Source organism: Colobus angolensis, unplaced genomic scaffold, assembly GCF_000951035.1.
Source record: "Colobus angolensis palliatus isolate OR3802 unplaced genomic scaffold, Cang.pa_1.0 Scaffold330, whole genome shotgun sequence".
Classification (NCBI taxonomy): domain Eukaryota; kingdom Metazoa; phylum Chordata; class Mammalia; order Primates; family Cercopithecidae; genus Colobus; species Colobus angolensis.
The window spans coordinates 2,363,971-2,387,989 of record NW_012116600.1 but is presented as its reverse complement, the minus strand read 5'-3'; the positions used below and the strand labels follow the sequence as shown (position 1 = coordinate 2,387,989).

At 36.4% G+C, this 24,019-nt stretch overlaps 1 protein-coding gene across 4 annotated transcripts in view; it reads right to left on the bottom strand.

The window, feature by feature from the left end:
* The window catches only part of SLC39A10 (solute carrier family 39 (zinc transporter), member 10), an 89,631-nt gene that overhangs the window by 3,969 nt on the left and 61,643 nt on the right, over positions 1-24,019 (bottom strand). For all 4 annotated transcript variants that reach the window (XM_011952056.1, XM_011952055.1, XM_011952057.1 and 1 more), the window contains 4 exons: positions 19,815-19,935; positions 16,650-17,018; positions 15,313-15,393; positions 5,349-5,539 (listed from right to left, as the gene is read on the bottom strand). In XM_011952056.1, the coding sequence (XP_011807446.1) occupies positions 5,349-5,539; positions 15,313-15,393; positions 16,650-17,018; positions 19,815-19,935 (762 nt within the window). The remainder of the gene's footprint in view (positions 1-5,348; positions 5,540-15,312; positions 15,394-16,649; positions 17,019-19,814; positions 19,936-24,019) is intronic.

Here is a 24,019-nt window from a genome sequence, read left to right as displayed (position 1 = left end):
AAATTAGCTGGGTGTGGTGGTGCATGCCTGTAATCCTGGGAGGCTGAGGCAGGAGAATTGCTTGAACCCAGGAGGTGGAGGTGAGATCGCGCCATTGTACTCCATCCTGGGCAATAAGAGCAAAACTCCGTCTCAAAAAAAAAAAGAAAAGTTTATATACTTCAATTTCTAAAGCATACCACATACTACTACATCTAAGAATAATCTGTAAATTCAAAATATAAAAATTAAATTCCTTTAATTTGTCTAAGTAAATAAGATTTGTGGAAGAAATACATTTGCATCATTATAGGCATACATTCTTTCCACCCAAACCTAATCTAAAATTGTGAAAGAACTGCTACTTCCAATTTTTACTTTCACTTTTCTGCAAACATAGTTCAAATGTGCAATCAATATCTACAGAAAGATGACACTGCTATGCTACTCTCTGGGACACTACGTTTTGCTCCAAAACAGTATCTTGGTGCTTTGGGGTTTAGGGAGGAGAAATCTAGTGTTAAGTCACATAATTCTTAATTCATACTTCTTTCTGTCTAGGAAGAAACATCATTATTTGTTATTAAATAATGGGTACAATTAATCCAACCACCATGCTCTGACGGTGCTACGGTATATTTTAGCCATCTCCTAAAGGTCATATTTAAGAACTACAGCATGCTATCATAAATTCTGTTTAAAAGTCTACAGAAATGGCATACAATAGCTAGTAAAGATTATTTTCTTGTCCAAACCATTCACAAAATCACTTTATCAAATCAACTAATGGTCTAAGAGTTGGCAAACCATACTGAATCTGGCCATGCCTATTCATTTACACATTATCTGTGGCAGCCTTTGTGCTACAACAGCACAAGCGCTGTCACAGGAACCACTCACTACAATGGCAGAGCTGAGTAACTGTGACAGAAACCATATGGTCCCCAAAGCCTAAACCATTTACTATCTGGCCCTTCAAATTGACAGCTTCCTACATATAGTTCTAGCAAGAAGACTATTTTACTCTATCCTTTCTCCTCCTTCCCCCAAGTTTTTATTGTTACAAAGATTTTTGATTATGACTTTCCTTAAATGCTTAAGCATAAACAATATGCAGGATGTTTTACAGAAATATGCCCTCTAGATATATATACATACCAACTAGAATAGGAACTATAGTTTTGCCACATTTAATTCTAACCTGAATGGCAACACCCACACTGTTTGTCACAACCACAGCTAAGAGTCAATCAACACCTATGGGTATGGCCATACTTGTTTAAAATATCATACAAAAATGCTTCAATACTGATTGATAAACAGCACCACTCAAAGTCCTCTACAACTGGATACTTCTACCTGGATATCCTATAGGTATCTCAAACTAAAACTTCTGGGACTGTTGATATCTTATTGAATGGCTTTAAATCAATAAAAGTCTTCCTCCACAGAGCCAAAGTGGTCTTTCTGAAACAAAAATGTGATCATATCACTCTACTGCTTACACTTTTTAATGGCTCTCTGAAGTTTACAAGATAAACTCCCATCGTTTTGGTATGGCATGTTGTGTGACTGTCAGGATATGGCCAACACCTACCTGATGACAATGTGGATCCATTTTTTCCTACTTTAACATTAGAAAATACCCAATTTCTGTGTCATTAAAATCTCACAAAATATATATGGATAGTTTCTTCCCTTTCTCTTGAACATTTAGAGTGTTTCCAATATAATTATGACATTATAAATACTACTGCAAAGAACCAAGTAGTGAGGTTTTATTTTTGTTTGTTTATCAGGAGTAGTCATGTTATTTCCTCAGAATATAGTCCTAGCTACAGACTTACTGTTCAAAGGAATGATGTTATAAATCATTCAGCTTCCTCATACGACCCTTCCCCTTGCTTCTAATAAACTCCATTCTTTAGAACTCAGCTTGGATTTTTTGACAGAAAAACTTTCTACTCCCCAACTTTTTAGCCAGCCTCTCTGTAGTTCCACGAACATGGTACAAAACTCTATCATAACATGTATGAAAATAACTGTAATTAATAACTACTTTTCTTCTGCGTTAAACTATAAATCCTTTCTGTAAAGACTCACTCTTCTTGTATCTGTAAATTTCTAGTGTTACAGGTGTAAGGGAATACTAACTATAAACTAAATTTCCAGTAGTATATAAAGTAAGACAAAAATGCCTGTCCTCCCAGAGCTGACATCTTAGTGGGGAAGACAAGGAACACAATAAATAAGTAAAATGGCATTAATAGGTTGAGATACACGTACAATGGAGAAAAAGTAAAGCAGGGATAGAGGATATGAAATGTTGAAGGGGAGATTTAAATTTTAGATAAGATGCCTCCTAAGCAGGAGCTAGCCATGAGGATGTCTGCAGGAAAACTATTCCGGAGGGGTGATCAGCAGGTGCCACAGCCCTGACGCAAAGTGTCCCTTGGGGAGAGTGGGAGGATTTGAAGTAAGGATAGGAAAACTAAGGAAGACAAGGGAGTGGAAATGTTCAAGGATGATGAAAAACTTTGCAAGTCAAAGAAAGAACTTTAGGACTTTTACTCTGGGATGAAAAAACACAATGTGAAGCATACAAATGGGATGATGTGATCTATGGCTTAAAAGGATCACTCTAGTTGAGGTGATACAGAGTTGGAAGGCAGGGCAAGGGCAGAGCAGGGAGAGCAGTTAAAAAGAGAAAGATGGTGGTGGCTTGGATGAAAATAATGAGGGTACAGGTGGTTAGGCAAAAGAGGTCTCAGGGTTTTCTGGCAAACAATATGTGGGAGGGCAAAAAGTTGAGTCAAAGGATGACACTCAGGTTTTTTGAGCAACTAGAAGAATAAAGGTATCATCATTTCTGAGATAGAGAATTCTACAGGACAGGCTGGTCAAGGAGTAGTGTTGGCAATGTCAAGAGCTGTTCTGAACATGTCAAGTGCACAATGCCTTGTAGACATTCAAGTACACTTGGATTAGTCTGGAGTTAAAGGAAAGGCCTATACTAAAGATACGAATTTAGGAATCATCAGCCAATAAATATTTAAAGCCAGGAAATTAGATGAAATTACTTATGTCTTTTGCCAACATTTAGATGCAGGGGGAGAAGAGGAGGATCCAGTACAGAGTCTGAGAAAAGCCAGCAAGGTGGAGAAAAGGCCAGGAAATTGTGGTGTTATAGAAACCTACTGACAAAAGACTGGGCATGATGGCACATGCCTGTCATCGCAGCTACTTGGGTGGCAGAGGCAGGAAAATCGCTGAACCCAGGAGGTGGAGGTTGTAGGGAGCTGAGATCATGCCACTACACTCCAGCCTGGGCAGCAAAGCAAGACTGTCTCACAACAAATAAACAAACAAACATAAGCCTACTGACATAAAAGCATTTCAAAGAAAAGAGAATGACCAACTGTCAAGTTCTGCTGTTATGACAAGAAAAATGAAGACTGGAAAATGACTAGTAGACTTAGTGATGCCATGGTCAATGGTTAATTTGACAAAAGCAGTTCTGGCAGAAAAGTCAGGGGGAAAACCTCATTAGGTTTGGCTCAAAAACAGAGGAAAATTTAAAAATAAACAACGGGCATGGCATGTTGGCTTACACCTATAATCTCAGCACTTTGGAAGGCTGAGGCTGGAGCATTGTTTGAGGCCAGGCATTCAAGACCAGCCTGGGCAAGATAGTGAGACTCCATGTCTAAAAAAAAAAAAAAAAAAATTTAGGCGTGGTGGTGTGCACCTGAGGTCCCAGTTACTCAGGAGGTAGAGGCAGGAGGATCACTTGAGCCTGGGGAGTCAAGGCTGCAATGAGCTATGATTGCACCATTGCATTCCAGTCTGGGTAACAGAGTGAGACCCTGTCTCAAAAAATAATCCAAAACAAAACCAACCAAACAAAACAAACCAATGAAAATGTTCTAAAAGAGAGCAGCAATAGGGTGACAGCTGAAGGGGAAGTTGGAACTAAGAGAGGTCCCCGAATTTTTTAAGAAGAGAGAAGTAATATGAGGTTTATAGGCTAATAGAAATAATCCAGCAGAAGGGGGGAAATGGTGTGGGAAAGAGAAAGGAGAATTTAAGGGAGTTAGCAAAAGGGGATCAGTTCTAGGGAACAGTTTGCAGGAGCACCAGCTAGAAGTTTCCTTTTGGTAACAGGAAAGAATGTAAATGTGCATAGATTCAGCAAGATAAGCAGAAGTGATGATGAGAACTTGTGGATTGATGGCTTCAGTGTTCCCCATGAAATCAGAAGCAAGGTTATCAGCCGAGGGTGAGAATAGGAAATGAGATACTAAAAGTCAGCAGGGAAGATGACTATTCCTAGGTAATTTTGTAAACAAAAAGAAACAATTGTTTACATTTTTGAAACCTTCTATGATAAACAGGCATTAATTCTGTGATTAAAAATTTAGGCTGGGCTGGATGTGGTGGCTCACACTTGTAATCCCAGCACTTTGAGAGGCTGAAGCAGGAGGAGTGCTTGAGTCCAGGAGTTTGAGACCAGCCTGGGCAACATAGCAAGACCCTATCTGTATAAAAAAAATATATATATATATATTTTTTTTTTTTTGCTGGCTGTGGTGGCAGTCACATATAGTCCTAGCTACTCAGGGGCTGAGGCAGGAGAACTGCTTGAGCACAGGAGGTCAAGGCTGCAGGGAGCCATATCCATGCCATTGTACTCCAGACTGGGCAACAGAACGAGACCCTATCTTGTAAAAAGAAAAAAAAAATGGCTGCATAATTTTGAAATAAGACTGTGATGATCTTACCAGAAAAAAAAAAGTAAACATCATATCTAGTCAAACAAACAAAAAAACCTAATTGCTAGTTCTATAAATACACAAACATATTTGGGGTATTAAAGTAGAATCAAAATAAAACAAATTGTTAGCATTTACATTTAACTTTAAGCTAAATTTAGAAATAAGAGAAATTACATAAACCCTATGGAATACATACCACTTCCTTCCAGAAGACTGGCTTACCTAACAGGAATAGTATTTCTCTCCTGTTTGCCACAAAACAAGCTCAAAAAATTAATTTTGCTAACAAAAATAAAACACTTTTACCCCAATATAACAAAGTCTTCAAAGTAGTATAATAATTCTTTAATTATAACTCTACTACTAATGATTATTTAAATAGTAACATCATTTGGACAGACATTTTCAGCAACTCAACTGGTTTCCATAAAAGGAAACCTCCTACTTAAATAAATGTCTTTCCTTAAGAGATTATTTAGGATATTATGCCTTTAAAATGAGTTATATTTTTAAAAATAGTTTGGCTTCAAACCACTTCCAAGGACTTCTTTCATTTGCAGATTTAGTACCACAAAAAAATATAAAATATCTTACCATATCCACCAAGGCTACATACAGGAACATGCCTGCAGTGACTGCAAAGATCCAAAGTGTGATGTTATTGGCATACTGACCAACAGCTGTGCCTATGAGCATGCCTATGTAAGCCATCATGGCAGAGAGGAGGTTGTATACAATTGCTTGCTTTACAGTCATGCCTGCTTTAAGAAGAACTGCAAAATCACCTGCAATTAAGAAACAATGGGAATGTTTTAAAACCACAGGATTTACAACACAAATCTGAATGGAGAAAAATGACAAATCAGCATTAAAAAGATACACATTTTTAATAAAAGTACTTTATGTGATATATAAAATATTTTACTTATTAAACCATAATGCACGCAAAAACTTGGATGAATCTCAAAGGCATAATACTGAAAGAAGACCATCCGAAAGCTTATGTATCTATTCTGAAACAGACAAAACGGTAACAATAAAAAACAATTAGTGGTTACCAGGGGACAGAGATGGTGGAAAGCTGACTCTAAAGGAAGAGCACAGGACAGGGGTTGTTGGGGGTGACAAAGCTACTCTGATCCTGATGGTGGCAGTGATTACAGAAATCTATATATATGTTAAAATTCAAAGAACTGTACTCACAAAAAGTCAATTCTACTGTATAACTTAAATGTAAAATTTTTACAAAAGAAAAAAACAGTCACCGCTTTTCTTGTAACCAACAATCAAGACCTCCCTGCTTGAACTTCTACCCTTTCTTCAAAGGGAAATGGCCTAAGGAAGAACAGAGATAACAGGTGCTTTAAGTATATTTTATGCTATGGTTACATTTATTTTTTTTTCCCCAGAAAGAAAAATTAAACTTTAATCCTGAAAATTCTAAAACTGTAGTAAGAATAAAGAGCCACTTCCTACCACTTCCCACCACTTTTCCGTGCTTCTACAATGATGCACATAAATGTCTGGCTGAAGCTCCGAAGAGCATCAACAATGCTGAAAACAGAGCAAATACCAGGTTCTTATTAAGCCATGCTCCAAAGTCTGTTTCTAACTGTGATGATGAAGAATGGTGACACTGGTAACTCTGAAATCATCCATAACCACAGAGCTGATACAAGACAAAAACTCACAGGAGGGAAAATACTGAAATTCTTTTTCTAAGGATCCTCAATGGACTCTCCTCCCGCCACCCCCTCCCTCTAAGTAAGAAGAAAGGCACTTTTCTTACTCCTCTGTCTAAAGCTGGAACATTATCTGCAAGCTTGACTCCTGCCTATGAAAAAATGAAGTTGAAACATTAGGGGAAAAAAATATTGCTCAGAGAAATGTCAGTAGAAGGGCAAAATGATGCTAGAGATAACAGTATTGAAGCTAATGGGTCAAAAGCAATAGCTTGTTCCACCTTGAAGAGGTATGAAAGAAAAAACCCATTAGCTTTACTTACTATAATAATTTTGTTTCACTTACTACATGAACAAATATCTAATCAATTACTGAACACTCAGCATATGCAAGGTGCTATACAGAATACTGACTGAGTTTCTTTCTTTCCCTTAAGAAAGGATCTTAACAGCTAGGTATCTAAAAATACATGATCTGTTCTTCTATACTTCTCATGGTTACAAGGTCAGAGTCTACAACAAGGAGAAGTTAACAATAAAGAAATTACTGCAAGGTGTATTTCTACCTTCCAACAAATTGCTACAAAGTAAACACTGCGGCATCATTTTGGAAAGTTAAGATAATGTACCTAAGGAGATTATTTACCAATGGTTTCTAAGTTGTAATTGTCCAGTTTTCACCTAATGCTATTCTACTTACATCTTTTCTCCTCTGATCCTAAATACCTTAATTCTCCTGCTGAGACCTAGATTTAATATCATCTTTTATCTCTTCTCTCTCCTGGAGTTCTGTTTAATTTTCTCCAGTCTTTCTCAGCTTTTTCTCTGTGGAAAGAGCTCCCTAACCTCCCTAACAAATTTCTTCTCCTTGTTTTCAATAAATCACACACCAACTGTGCTAGAGAAGCAATTTCATTTAGCAAGTTACGTAAAACACACACTACAGAAGTGTCTTTTAGGTTACAAAATGCATTGCTTTCTTTTATAATTTAATAATGCGTTCAAAAATGAGCATTACTTAATACTCAATAAACAACGGTGTCATGGGTACAAAATACATCAACTTTGTTGCCTTCTCTAATATGACTGGATAGCAAGATGGTTTAGTTCCTTCCTAAGTAACAACCAAACAGCATGAATTAACTAATCAAGATTCAAGGCAAACTATTTTCATTTAATACTTTTAAAAATTGTGGTATAATTACACAATTATTTCCTTTTTAAAAAATGTAGACGTCTATGAATTTGGACAAACACATATACCCTATAACCATAAACACCATTAAACTCTAGAACTGTTTAATTACCCCTCCAAAATTTTTTTAGGCCACTCGCCCTTAGGCAAACAACAATCTACTTTCTGTACCTATGATTTTGCCTTTACCAGAACATCATCTAAATAGAAGCACACAGTATGTAGTCTTTCAAGTTTAGATTTTGTTCACTTAGGATAATGCATGTAAGACTTATTTCGTGTTACTGTGTATATCAGAAAATTATTTTATTGCTCAGTAATATTCCATAGATGAACCACAGTTTATTTATCTACATTCACCAGCAAAGAACATTTAGGTTATTTACAGTTTTTGGCAATTATGGCGAAAGACACTGCACACATTCATAAACAGGCTTTTTGTGTCAACATAAGTTTTCGTTTCTCTTGGCCAGACACCTATTAAGTGGGGTCACTGGGCCATACAGTTAAGCATATTTCTAATTTTAAAAGAAATTGCATCCCCGCCAGCAATGTATAGGAGCTCTAGCTGTTCCACATCCTAGCCAGCCCATAATTTGAAATCTCATCTGTATACTTTCTTCAGTGAAATGTTTGTTCAAGTCTTTTTGTCTATTTTATTTTGTTGGGCTGTTTGTTTTCCTGTGATTGAAGTCTTCTGTCAGGTATGTATTGTCCAAATATTTTGTCCCAGTTTGTGGCTTGCCTTTCTGTTAACTGTCTTTTGTGAAGAGCTTTTAATTTGTAAGAAGTGTATTTTATGACTGTTTTCCTTAATGGTGCAAGCTCTTAGTGCTGTATCTAAGAATACTTTGCCTAATCCAAAGACACAGAGATATTCTATATTTTCTTCTATTTTTAAGAGTCTCCATTTAGATTACCTATTTTGAGTTCATTTTTTTTTTCTATAGTGAGATATGGGTCAAAGGCATTTTTCCTTTTTTTTTAATTGCACTTAGTGCCATTTGTTGAAAATACTATCCCATCCTTTCAACATGAAATTTTCTTTGTATTTCTGTTGAAGATAAACTGCCATATATATGAGGACTCTTTGCTTTGTTCCACTGATTTATGTGTCTACTCTTTCACCAATTCCAACTGTTTTGATTACCATGGCTTTATAGTAAATCTTAAATCAACTTGGCTGCCCTTTTCCAAAATTCTACGGCTATTTAAGTTCCTTCCCCTTTCCATATAAAATTTTTTAAAAGCTTGTTCATCTCTGCAAAAAAGCCTGCTGGATTTTTTCCTGAGAATACACTGTGTCTATAGGAAAAAATTAACATCTTAACAATAGTCTTCTGGTCCCTGAACCTGGTATAGCTCTTCATTGAAGTCTCCTTTGGTTTCTTTTATTGATGATTTGTAGGTCTACACATATTGTTAGAGTTAAGCTAAATATTACATGTTTTTGATGCTATTATAAAATTTTAATTTTCAACTGTTGATTGCTAGTATATAGCAACACAAATGATTTTTGTATAATTATCTTTGTATCAAGTGAATTATTTTATTTTCAGATCTATCTTGGTTGTAGTCTTATCTCAAGTTATAAATTCTCAAAGGTATCAGCATGTTTTTCCCTTTTTCCTCATTTCCCTTCTCAGTAAGAACCTGTATAAACATTTTAAAACTAAGTCAAAGGAATCCTCACAACAGGGATTTATACTAAACATGCAAATCTATTCATCTTTTGATAAATCAATATTCTTTCCTTCCTGCTGACAAAGGATATCATTAGCACAATGAATGAGGTGTGCCTGCCAAAGCTGTTAAACTAATGAGATCCAATGCTGTAGATGTTAACATCTGTTAACATCCACTATTGAGATTTTTAAAAACATGTATATATTTTAAGGTTCTTTATTCTTGTCTTAAATAATGGTTGTATACATGTTAAAATTCTACATAAATGTATACAATGAATGTTCAATTTCCCACAGACAATTTAACACATTATGAAAATCTCATTTTAAATTTCTATGTAATCCTTAATTTGAGAGGAAAGGAAAAATGTGCAACACTATAACCTCTCTTAATTGAGTGTTAATAATATGGCTACATATTTTTTCTTTTTCAACTTTTATTTTAGAAGCATGAGGTACATGTACAGGATTATTACAGAGGTATATTATGTGATGCTGAGGTGTGGGGGTATGATTGAATGATCACCCTGGTATACTACACAATAGTACCCAGTACCCAACAGGTAAGTTTTCTAACCCTTGCCCCATGGCTATATTTATTTATCAAAATGTTATTTCCTTGAAGTTGAAACACATTACTCAACATCAAGAAGAATGTTTGGGAAATTGTGATAGACCAAGATGTCAAAATGGAAGGTGACCCACTCATATCCCAACATCCACAAGAATTCTGTATCCATCCACAGTCAAAAGCCTCTCTGTGGAGTCTCAGAATTCAGGCAGGAGTTTGTGAAACCCTCGCGGAGTCCAAGACCCAGGGGCTGTTCTGAGAGGGCAGACGACACCCAAGTGGATGATCTGTCCTAAGTTCAAACCTGGAAGCGGCTGTCTTCCTCCTGCCCCCTGGATGGTCCCCAATATTATATCCCCTATAGATGGCCTCCTCCTACTACAGGCTTTTATGTAAATTATTCTTCAAATGCTTATACAGTTCCTTATTGAAGGAAGGTGGAAAAAAGTGAAGCGGTAAGACAAAGTAGTATTGTAACTTAAATTCAGCTACATAAGTTTGGCACACAGAAAACAGAGTAATGACTTAATAATTCAGGCAATTTAACCCATTACCACACCAGAGAGCAAACAAAATGAGATGTGAGTTTGCTATTTCCTCAAACGCTTTCAATTTCTTCATGTCTCTTAGAGTCAAACTCCCTGAACTATATGTTATTCTATGGTTCTAGGGGTATGTTTTTACATATCACATTTCTAAACGCAACTACAAAACACACGTGCAGAAACTGCAGAGAGAAAAAGGGGTAAGTGGTAAGACGGTAACCATGATTAATCTCCAAAACAACTCGTTTTCAATTATGTGTCTCAGTGAATATACCACTAGAGAAACAGCAATCTGCTCAGAAATGGAACACTAGAACTTGGAATTACTGACCAACTGAGGGTCAGTCTCCAGTGTATTGCAATGTAATTTGAAAACATGTTTTTCCTCCAAGGGTCTGAGGTCAGTATGGAAATCTCAGAATCGTTTTAAGAATTCATAATAAAAAATGTAACAGGGCAAAACAGATTTTAGATCAAATAAATTATCCTGAAATGTGGCGTACTATACTGCCTTTCTAACATCTTAACCTAGAAAGTGGGGAATGAACTTCTCCCTGGCTCTATCTGCAGTGCTTCTAACTCAACCCACAGAGGAATGACTTTTCCTGTGCTTGGGAGTTCTGAGGAAGAACCTTGTATGCCTTTCTCCACATCTTGTTCCTCTCCGACTAAGAGTAGATGATCTGATCAGAGTAGGAACACTGACCTGGTCCTATTGTACAAAAGTGCCCTTTGCTGTGCCTTAAGGCAAAAACTATTTTTCTTCCTTTATTTATGATCCCTAGACCACTTCTTAACTTGTCGATAGATACAAGGACCAGAGGCCTTTCTGTCACCTCCACAAGAGGAAGCTGGGTCATTTCTTTACACTGTTTCTTCCCTAGTAGCCTATCCAGCTAGAGTATGGTACAGTTTACATCAATTTAACATTAGGAAAAATGCACATTTTTCTGAAAGCCTACTCCTTTCCCTCTGGCAAAATTCAGTATACTCTGGCTTGACACTTCCTCTCACAGCAGTAGCAACATCTCAACCTCTGATTTGTGGGATAAAACAGGTAGACATCTGAGGTCTGAATGACTCACTAGGGGGTCCTGGCCCAAGCAGAGTTCTCTGCTCCAGTTTTTTACCAGAGCTCTGCATTGGCTTACCTAGCCATTAATGTATGTAATGCATTTGTCCTACACGTGGTTATCAGCCCTTGTGTGTCAGTCCTTCAATGAGAAATTGCAGACAGAAAAACAAGTGGTAAGAAGGTCACCATCCTTAATCTCCAACTTGTTTTCAATTCTGTGTCTGAGTGAATACTTGAAGGTTAGGGCAATTCGATAAAACCACGTTTAAACTTGAAGTAGCCTGATAGTCCATTCATCGGGTAGTGGGTAGATGAACAGAAAGGAAAGTTAGAGGCTTTTCTAGTATATTATGGAGGTATATGCATGATTATCCAAGTCTATTACTAAAAATAGTTTTGTTTTTAAGTGAAAGATTAAATATGAGGTAACATGTTACTCATATATAAAAACTGATAGCCTTCATTTGTGGAGTTAGACTAAAAGCAGTATGTGATAGTTAGACTAACAGCAGGATGTGATAGAGAAGAGTATAAGACATAGTATCTATGCATTAAAAAACTACCGTTTAAGAAACAGGGCATCTAACAAGAAAATGGATAAAGGACCCCAAGAAAGTAAACAAAAAAATTTAGAGGAAACAGTAATCCAAGGCATGAAGTAAAAGACAGTAATAAAGTTGAAGGTTCTTAACATGATAAACTAGGAATAGAAGTATTTGGGCCAGCCATGTAGGAGAATGGTATAAACAAAGAAACAGATTCAGGCACCAACACTACATATTTGGTGAATTGTGTTTAGTTGAAATGAAAAACATGTAACAGGATGTACTGCAGGTAACACCAAAAAGGTAGGTAGAGAGAAGTGAAGGTCATTGAAAGTGTGACTCATAGCTGGGCGTGGTGGCTCACACCTGTAATTCCAGCACTTTAGGAGGTTGAGGGAGGTGTATCACTTGAGCCCAGGAGTTCAAGACCAGCTTGGGCAACATGACAACACCCTATCTATCAAAAATACAAAAATTAGCTGGGCATGGTAGTGCTCGCCTGTAGTCCCAACTACTCAGGACACTGAGGTAGGAGGATCATTTGAGCTCAGGAGGTCAAGGCTGCATTGAGCCATGATCACACCACTGCACTAGAGCCTAGGCAACAGAGGGAGACCCTGTTACAGGAGGAAAAAAAATGTGACTAATAAAGTCCAGCTCTATTTTATATGTCAGGAAAGTTACTGAAAGACTTTAATTATATAAAAACATCACATTTAAAAAGATATATCTGGCAATGATATACTACAACAGAATAAAACCAGAGATATAAAGACTATGGAAACTGTCTAAGCAAAACACCACAAAGGCAGTGATGACTTGGTCTAGATAAAGGATAATGGGCATGAACAAGAGAGAAGATTATGTGTCTGAAGTTGGCAAGGTAAATGAAACCATACAGAATCAAGCCCCAAGGAATTAGCACCAAGTATGCACTAATATATTTTTACTACTTGATGTAAGAAGTTATTGATTTTTCAAGAAAATCATATGGTAAGTTATATTCAAAATAAGCAAATACTACAAATCAAGACAATTACGCACAAATGACAGACATTTCATAGCCAGGTGAGTTTTCAGAAAAATTAAATTAGAAAACACATGAACAAATCCCTTGCATATTCAAAAGGTGACATTAGTATTTTTTTCTTTCAAATTAATGCCATCTCCATTTCCCTCAGATATTTTGCATGCGAATCAATATTTACATCTTAAGCTACTGTTTTCTAATTTATAAAAGAGGAAAACCCAAAGTACTATTGCATATGGAGAGAAACTAAATTGGTAAACCAATAAATACCAACTAAAATAAAAAAGAAATGGTTTACATCCATTACCTTGGTAAAAGAGAGAAAGTTAAGGCCAGGTGCAGTGGCTCACACCTGTAATCTTAGCACTTTGGGAGGCCAAGGCAGGCAGATCACTTGAGGTCAGGAGTTCAAAACCAGCCTGGCCAACATGGTGAAACCCTGTCTCTACTAAAAATACAAAAATTATGGCTGGGCGCAGTGGCTCATGCCTGTAATCCCAGGACTCTGGGAGGCCAAGGCAGGCAGATCACCCGAGATTGAGAGTTCGAGACCAGCCTGACCAACATGGAGAAACCCCGTCTCTAATAAAAATACAAAATTAGCCAGGCATGGTGGCACAAGCCTATAATCCCAGCTACTCGGGAGGCTGAGGCAGGAAAATCGCTTGAACCCGGGAGGCAAAGGTTGGGGTGAGCCGAGATCACACCATTGTACTCCATCCTGGGCAACAAGAGCAAAACTCTGTCTCAAATAAAAAAAAGAAATGAGCCAGGTGTGGTGGCGCATGCCTGTAGTCCCAGCTACTTGGGAGGCTGAGGCATGAGAATTGCTTGAACCCGGGGGACAGAGGCTGAAGTGAGTTGAGATCATGCCACTGCACTCCAGCTTCGGCAGCAGAGCAAGATTCTGTCTCAAAGAAAAAAAAAAAAAGGTGAGTTAATGCCAAGTGTTGGGAGGGTTGTGGCAACAAGAACTTTCAGGTATCGCTGTCTGGAAATTATACTGCTTTAGCATGCATACCCTAGACCTGTCAATTCTGTTTCTGAGTATATATCTCAGAGGAGTCGACAGGTACCAAGTCTAGAGATGTTCAATGCACTACTACCTGTGACAGGAGGAAATTAAAGGCCATGTGCTGTATCCAATAGTAGGTGCTAAATATGTAAAATGTGGTAAAAGCACATTTCTGAGTACTGGGCAGAAGCAACATACTAAAATTAGCTCATCGTAATCGGGATGGAGAGTTTTAAAACATAATAATAAGTAACATAAGGTAAGGAAACATAAGGGATGTATCAGGAGAGGTAATCAAAGTGAGTAGAATGTAACCCATTTCTCTTTTAGAAAAAAAAAAGTGCAGCTCATTTCTAGTGTTCATTTCTAAGGGCAAATGGGAAATGCATTCGGGAAAAAAAAAGAATCAAGTCCAACATAATATGTATGATTACTATAGTTGAAAGTGTATCGATAAAGAAGAAAACATTTTTTAAAATGAAGAAAGAAAAATACAGGTTTTTGAAGATTATTTTTTGAGTATTCAGCTCCATTCTACCAAAATCACATAAGAAACACATACTAGATTTTTGGGTATTAAGATTATAATATTAAAATATATGAAATGAAAACAGATATCATCCAACCTTCTTACTTCATAGATAAAATAAGAGCTTTGGAAATAAATGATTACTCTAAAACCTCAGTGCTGGTTAGTAACAGAGTTAAGAATGCAACCCTATCTTTAATAACCATCCAGGTAACGTTTTTGAACATCAATAATAACTTTCCATTATTTATGAAGAAAGACCGCCTTAGGTACATCTAGGAAAACTTTCAATTATGTAATTGCAAACTTTACCCTGATTCTTTTAAAAATATAGTCTACATGGTATATGAAATAAAAGTAGATTAACAGCAAAATGTGGCATTTAAATTAAGAAATATTTCTTTTTAAAAGTTATACTTAGTCAACAAGTCATAATCTATAATCTTCATTATAACAGCATAACTATGTTATTGAATGCAAAGGAAACCACACAGAAATGAACATTTCATCAATCTTAAGAAGCATTTTTTTCATATTTTAACATCATGAAATATCTTACAATTAGTGACACTATAGTTGCCATCAGCCATTTTTTATGCTTGAACATCTCTGAAATTTGAATGCAATTACAATTAAGGAAGTCTTACATTTGATGAAATCTGGTAAAATTTTTAAGGTTATATTACCTAATTCATGTGGCAGTTCATGACAGAAGACGGCTATAGAAGTACTGATTCCTCCTGTCAATCCAGCACTGAAAGCTGCACCTGAGGAAGATAAGAAAAAAAACAAGTGCGCTTTGCTGATCTTAATTCTTCACACTTTCATTAATGACAGATGCAGTTTCCTTTGCCTATCTAAATTAATTTCTTAATATATGAGTGACTCACTTATCTTACACACTATAGTTTTTGAACATATAGTGGGGTATAATAGGTATGTGACAACTACAGAAATAGCTATTCAATAAAAGCAATATTCCATATTGAATTTAATTCTCTATTTTTGTAGCCTTCTAACTCACTAATATCTCGGGGATAGTAACAATTTTCCGAGCTTCAAAGTAGTAGTTTGATGGTCAACTTTAAGTCTTACAAGTCTAAGATTGTACTTGCTCTCTCACATTCATCTTTATAAGGATTTAAATGGCTAATATCCTTATCAAAACTTTTCTAGACCTAGAAAACAAATGGCACAAAGTATTACTTGTCTGGTAGTGTTGAGGACTGAGGTCAGACGTATAAATGCATTTAGGTCTATAAGCAGAATTATTTATTCTTTCGTATTAACAGCTACTATACGCTGAACATGGTGGCTCATGCCTGTAATCCTAGCACTTTGGGAGGCTAAGGCAGAAGGATTGCTTGAGGTCAGGAGTTCAAGACCAGCCTGGGAAGCATAGCTAGACTCTGTCTCTATTTAAAAAAAAAAAAAAAAAAAACAGTTACTGTAAATTCAAAAACATTGTCTCTGCTTTCTGAAAGAAACCAAAGCCTACTTCTGGGTGCTAACAGAGTCTGGATCTCAAAGAAAATAATGTATTGATCACACTTAATGTTCTCTTTAACTGGTAATATCAGTTTACTTTAGCAAGATACTAATATATTTGAATTTAGTACAATGGATTTTCAATGTTGTAAAATTTTTTTTTTTTTTGCCTTTTCAAAGATATGGAAAATTTATTAAACCTAAGATTGAAATTAAACTGTTCTCTTTCAGGGACATGTAAATGCATTTGAAAATATAATGTCAAGCAGCTTTTTCAATATGGTTAACTGTACTTTGAGAAATCAAGTTATTAAAAAAATATACTACAGACATTTGTTTACATGTTCAAAAAAACCCCACTAAATTATACCCTTACACCTCCAAATGTAACAACTGAACACAAAACTGTAGCCTTTGGGAAAATCAACTGACCAGAGTGATACATAACAGTATATTTGTTAAGCTCCAGCCAAATTTAATCATACATATTATAATCCATAAGATTAGAACAGACAGTGGTTTCCAGTCCACTTACCAATTGCGAGCCCATCACTGAAGTTGTGGATGCCGTCCCCCATGATCACCATCCAGGCTATATTAGCTATTCCTGTTTCTTTCAGATCAGATCCAGAATGACAGGGACCATGGGAATGATGAGAATGTTTGTGGTGCCACTGGTGATTATGCTTCCTCAGTACAGTTTTGTTCTCGCCGTGGTGGTTATGTGCAGCAGCATGGAGATCATGCTCATGAATGGTATGCAATCCATCACTGTGAGAATGGTCTATGATTTTCTCCTCTTCTATACAAAGGTAATTTTTAGGAGGGGATTCTTGTTGGCCTTCTAAATCTGTCAGTTCAGTTTCATTCAGTCGATCTTCAGAAACAACTGAGTCATCAGTTCCTGTATTTACAGCAAAGGATATGCTTTATCAACATTTAAATGCATAGATATTTGCTAATTTAAACCTAGACAAAATAGCAGTGCAATGAACATTTCTTAAATGAATGTCTTTTAGAATTCTTAAATAAATATATTTCCCTAAAATTATTTAGAAGCCATTCTAATAGAAAAAAAATTTTTTTATTGGACTGGAGTCCAATAAAAAAATTAGCAAAACAAAACAAAACAAACACACACAAAGAAGAAATTGGGTTTGGCGGGAGATTCAAAAGATGCTCCGGATGAGGTCAGTGGGAGGGAACTGAAATCAAAAGCAGGCAAAGTGAGGAGAAAAATTGGAAAGCATGAAGATAAAAGTGCGATAAAAGTTCATCTTCGGATAGAAAGCCTCTTTAAAAAAAAAAATCACTCCCTCTAGACCCCTCCTCCCTTATTGCAGCAGCCTACTGAGAACTTTATTAACTGTAGCTGGTAAATTAGAAGCTACAATAATGATAAAGAGCAGAATTGTACTTAAAGTGCAGATCCTTGTTCTCTGACAATTTGTGATGTCTGAAAAGCCAGAACCCAAAAAGCTATGCTGGTATGTACAGGCATTCTTTCAGACAGTAAATGGCTTGTGATACGCTGACACTTGTTTTCAAATGTATTTACTAACTGTAGTGTTGACTGCCTGACCAAATTCCAGTGAAATTTACCAAAATATTCCTCCTCAGTCCTATTTACTAGTAACATGCACACTGTGACTGGCTGGTATAACCACCCCAGTTAAACTGTTTCCATAATTAGTACTGCCAGCAATAGTGGCAAACACTGCAACTTTTCTGCATAAAAAGCATTAACTGCATTGCAAGCCTGCCAGCCACACAAATACATCAATTTTTCTGACTTCCCATTTATTAAGTGAAATTTATTTCCCATGCTGTGGAAAGTTTATTGAAAACTTGTATTTCATAAATGGATATCCCTACTATGACTGTGAAAACATGTCAAGTGTCACATTAGTGTCACAGAAAGCACACACCTATACAATATTGCTTATTTATATTTATTTGTAAAAATTCAATCCTAGTTTAAAAGATGATGTCAATATTACTAGTCTTGAGTTTCTTTTTTTTTTTTGAGATAGAGTCTCACTGTGTCACCCAGGCTGGAGTGCAATGGTGTGATCTTGGCTCACTGCAACCTCCGCCTCCCAGGTTTCAGCAATTCTCCTGCCTCAGCCATCTGAGTAACTGGGACTACAGGTGCATACCACCACACCCAGCTAATTTTTGTATTTTTAGTAGAGACAGGGTTTCACCATATTGGTCAGACTGGTCTTGAACTCCCGACCTCTTCATCCGCCCACCTCGGCCTCCCAAAGTGCTGGGATTACAGGCGTGAGCCACTGCACCCAGCCACTAGTCTTGAGTTTCTAAGGGAGTTCTTTATGATTAAACCAGATAAGTATACGTAAGAGAGTAAGTGCTTTTCTCATCACTTGATTATTTTCTTTAAAATCAGTTATTATAGGATACATTTTTATTTTACACATGCTGTTTTTTAATTAAAATATAATCACTGAAGTTTACTAATTTGATTATAAAGTTTGTAGCATTACAGAATAACTAAATTGGGATTTATAAACCAGCAGTGATTATTAATGTAAAGTATTAAATACTGAACTTGAAACAGATTTTTAGGAAAATTTTGTTGTTTTTCCCCCTCTCTGGTTTTAACTAATTTGAATCCTTCAAGAGGGATTTTTCCACACTATTTTTTGAGACAGAAGATAATTTGAGGGGGAGGGGTAGAGAATGCATCTGTGATACTCCATAAATTCAACATTCTTTACCACAGGTAATAAATGATTATAAACAAGATGCATCTTAGATAGTATTAATATTCTGAGCCTTGGATCACATATTTAATACAGGACCCATTTTGAATATTTAATCATATGGCTCCTAGCTTACAAGGGCTAGATCTAAGATTATTCCCATAAGAAATGGTGAATTGATGAAGAACAGATTTTGAGATTTCGAAAATGGTTAATTTCTCAAAAACATCAATGTCCAAACATCTACCTTTTTTCACAGGAGGAGACACTAGCAAGCTAGACAAACTATCATAAAAGTATCTGTCGGCCAGGCGCGGTGGCTCACTCCTGTAATCCCAGCACTCTTGGGAGGCCGAGCCGAGTGGATTGCGAGGTCAGGAGATCGAGACCATCTTGGCTAACACAGTGAAACCCCGTCGCTACTAAAACTACAAAAAAAAAAAAATAGCCAGGCGTGGTGGTGGACACCTGTACTCCCAGCTACTCGGGAGGCTGAGGCAGGAGAAGGGGTGAACCTGGGAGGCAGAGCTTGCAGTGAGCCGAGATGGCGCTACTGCACTCCAGCCTGGGCGACAGAGCGAGACTCCATCTCAAAAATCTTTGTTACACATAACCTGTGGTCTGTTGCTGATTAATACAGTACTTTTTCTTGTGTAATTCTTATCATTATAGCACAAGTATTATCTCAGTGGATTATCTAGAATAACATCTGACAGATGGGTTCATCTATGTGTTTGCTCTTAAAACTATTGTTTCTCCTATCCCAATTTGGCTTTGCATCTGTCGGTAAATAAATTATTCATCTGCCTTTTTAGGAGTGCTATGAGGGTAACACCTTTTCTGCTTTTCATCTTGTATTTAGTTTACTGTATTATTTAATTTCAGATTGAATGAATGTAAATAGAAATTAAATGTAAATTTGAATGAAAAAAGAAAAAGAAAAAAGTTTGTCTTCAGTCAGAATTGCTGTCTACCGGCAAGAGGCTTGAGTTGAAGCCAGTCAGAATCTGGTGTATTGTTTAACTTGTGATCTGAAAGCTTTCTTCCAATAGTTGATTCTTCTGTGTTCTGTTTCATAAACCATTTCTGTTTTCCCTAAAAAAAAAAAAAAGTATCTGATATTAGTATAAAATGCAAGGACACAATTAGCAACAGTATTGACTCATTAACACCTAAAGGTAAAAATGGTCTTAACTTTGTAAGGGGAGTGAAAAAAAATTTTCTGGGAGTAAAGCAATCCACAGATGAAAAATCCAACTAAATTTGTATTTTTTTAAACATTCAACTAAGAGGTTCCATTCATCTCCTTTGAAGTTAAGAAGAGAGCACACACAGTACTGAATTATTAGATGCAACAAATGAAATGTGTATAATATGTGTAAAATCTCTCTTATCCAAAAGTGTAAGGTAACAGAAAGTTCCAAAAAACTAAAGCTTATTCATTTGATTTTCATTCATATTTAATGCAATCTATATTTCCCTGAATGTGACATAAAGAAGAGAGTCAAATTTGAGTGAGCATCTTAAGTTTGTAGTTTCCATCTGACACTTGGGCAAGTTTGTTAAATTTACTTAATATAAGAATACTCATCTGCAAAAATAAAAATAACATTCTTATGAGGATTAAATGAGGTGATGTATGAAAGGATCTATCACAGTAAGTGACTCTGAGTAGTCTTACAGTAAAGATAAGCATCCTTTCTTACCACCTTGGAATTAGATGGAGAACATAATTTAATCTGTCCTTAATTAGTTACAAATACTACTTATTGTACTTCATTGTTTAGGTTTAAATTTTTCTTATCGTATGTCTTCACAGTCTGGCTTTTACTGCTTTCTTCGTTTATCAATGTAACTACCACTAACAACTCTTCCAACTTAAATTTCTGCTTCTAATGTATGTTAATTTAAGAAAGCAAATAATTACTCTAGAACAGTGTTGAAATAAAAGTTTTCTCTGGGAGATGCTTATTGACTGGCATGGTATTTTCTTCTTGTTGGTTTTGTTTATAGGCTATTAATTATGTTTCAGATGTTTAAGTCTTCTAACTGCTGCGTAAGTAAGCATGCTTGCATGGCTAGTAGAGCATGAGGTAATCTCAAAGATGGCCACTATCAACTTCCTCCCTCCCTGTAGGAGCATTCTGCTCCACCTATGAGGACCTGGAATCTACCCCCCTGCCCTGGAATTATGGCTAGCCTTTTGACTTGTTTTGATCAATAGAATGCAGGAGAAATGACGCTGTGCCACATCCAGAGCTAGCTTTATAGAGATCTGGAAGCTTTTGCTTTTGCTCAGGGAAGCCAGCCACTATCCTATGAAGAACACTGGTCTCTCCTAGGAAGAGAAGCCATGTGGAGAAGCACTAAGGTGCAGACAGGGAGTGAAGTATTCTTGGACTTCCCAGCCCTACTCATCCTAATCCAGTGGGCTGCCGAATTTTAATGTAATAGAGTTAATGACTCTAGCAAATGGAAAGTAGAGTGGAACTCCCCATTTGAATCCTGGCACAGAGAATAAGAGAATAATGTAAGCCACTAAGCCAATAGAAACTGGGAAAAGTTAAGACATTCACAGGAAAATAATGATATGGACAAGTCCTAAAGAGAAGAAAAAAAATGGCAACCATGAGTTAAGGGAAAAAAAAGGAAGGAGGAGCCAACAATAGTACAAAAATCAATGAGAAGGATATAGAAATTAAAGAAAATGAAAACACCAGCTGAGATTTTGTTTAATTGCTTTGGTTCTGATTGTCCACTTTCTTAGAAGCTTGCAAATCATGACCCTCAAGGTCCCCAACTTGCTGAAACAACTCAACATCTAGTGTATTATTTAACTTGTGGTTTGAAAGCTGAAACAGTTGATTATTCTGCACAGACTGTCAAATATCTATTCTACTCAAATATCACTAATTCCTTTCTTCAAAAGAATGCCATAACCTTTTCATCTTAGGTTACTTATTGTCCTATGTACCATAAAGCAGATGCCCTGACTTATGGGCCAGATTCCCTTCTCTGATATAGTTGAGAATTCCATACTATTGAATATTTAGAGTACACTCCCTATATCCAAGGTGTTCCTTCCAGTGTTTTACTTCCTACAAATTCAAATTTACAAAAAAGCTGTCATGGTTTGGTGACTTCATTCTTGTATCAGTTTTCTTTGCAAAAACAAATGTATAAGTACTGGTAACTTTAGGTTCAAAATGAGATTAAAAAGATCAAATTATAAAAAACAAAAAACTTGTTTATCTGAAATCTGAAATGTTCCAAAATCTGAAACTTGAGTACTGACATGACGGTCAAAGGGAATGCTCACTGGAGCATTTCAGGTCTTAGATTGTCACATTAGAGATGCTCAATTGGCAATTCTAAAACTTCTTTACAAACTTTGCAATATCTAATTTATTGTAGTGATGAACTTTTAAATACTTGTATGTCTTACATCTAATCAACTAGGAAGTCTTCTTGATTCTCTCATCTAAGTAATTCCCTTAATCATCTTTTCCACCCCCCTCCCATTTCTTCTGCCATGACCCTCGTTCAAGCCCCACTACCTCTTTCAAATTATTCTGCAGTTATGTACTTAGCCAACTCTTGTTTCCCTCCAGCCCCTTCTGCGTTGGCATCCCTCCCACCACATTTTATTCTCTACTTGTCTATCAGAATTAATTACTTCACCTTCCACAAGCCCCTTCAAATCTAAATACTGTTAGCTCTCTTTTACTTTTCTCTAAGTTGAACTTTCCCAGTTCCTTTTATCATTCTTCTTTTCTAGGCTCACTATCTTAATCACCTCTCCTTTGGAGGCAAACAAATGTGATGATGTCCTGACTAAATATAACTAAAATATACAATTTGAAATAAGATATGAAAATACAGATGAGAAGTAAGATTTCTTTCTCATGATTTAGATAACTACTGGAAATCATGAGGAATGAGTCACAGTCACACAAGTAAGTTTTATGTAAACCAGAATCACTCCCATGAATCACAGTTCAGAGATCTGTTCCAAATCATGAAAGGAATATATACAAAACACATACATATGCAAACATAACAGAAACAAAAATAGCATAAAATTGTATCTTAAGAGTAGACTGCACATCTTTAAGATCTTGACCATCCCAAAAAAGATACCTGGAATTAACTAACAAAATGAATTTTCCAATTCTTTTTTTTGTGGAAAGCTTTACTTAAACAATACACTGGAGATAATCAGTGTTAGTATCACAAACATGTTAGTGAGATGTATTCAGGACACAGCTTTAAATGCAGATGTGAACTGAAGAGAATAGGGAGGATTATAAATCATAGTGAATGGCAGCAGCCCTGAATTTACTTTCTTGGAGGATAATTCTTCTTAGATATTTGTCTTATTCTCATAAATGTGAGGTGAAACAGACAGCTGCATCACAATCAAGAGTATTTAAGCAACAGTTCAACCAAGCATCAAGCATCATCTCCAAAGCAGTGCATCATTCTTGAAAAGAGTCACCATTTCCATCATTTCATTTTATTTTCTTCCTACAAAGCCCCTTTAATCTGACCTCTTACCTCCAGTACCATCACTGGTGAGGCACTTCTGATAAAGAAATGTATTGTGTGAAAACATTTTCATTAAAAAATACAATAAAAGTCACTTATGATTAAAAATATTACCTAAGAAGACTGATGAAACTTGCTTCTCTTTACATAATTTTGCATTTTTATAATAAACATAATTGGAAAATATCTTTTTCCAACCTGTTTAAGTCAATTAGGTATGATGTAACACAAAATAACTGAAACTGAGACTGCTGTATCTTGATTATAAGTGCCAAAATAAATGTATAATAACAAAAAATGGCAAAGATCAAAGTCATGTCAGGTGTGGTGCCTCATGCCTGTAATCCCAACTCTTTGAACTTGAACCCAGGAGTTCAAGACCAGCCTGGAAACTTACTGAGAACTCTGTCTCTACAAATAATTTTTAATAGAGGGCACCAGGTGTGGTGGCTCACATCTGTAATCCCAGCAGTTTGGTAGGCTAAGGCAGGTGGATCACTTGAAGCCAGGAATTTGACACCACCCTGGCCAACATGGCAAAACCCCGTCTCCACCAAAAACACAAAAACTTGCCAGGCATGGTGGTGTGCAGCTGTGGTCCTACCCACTCAGGAGGTCAAGGCACAAGAAT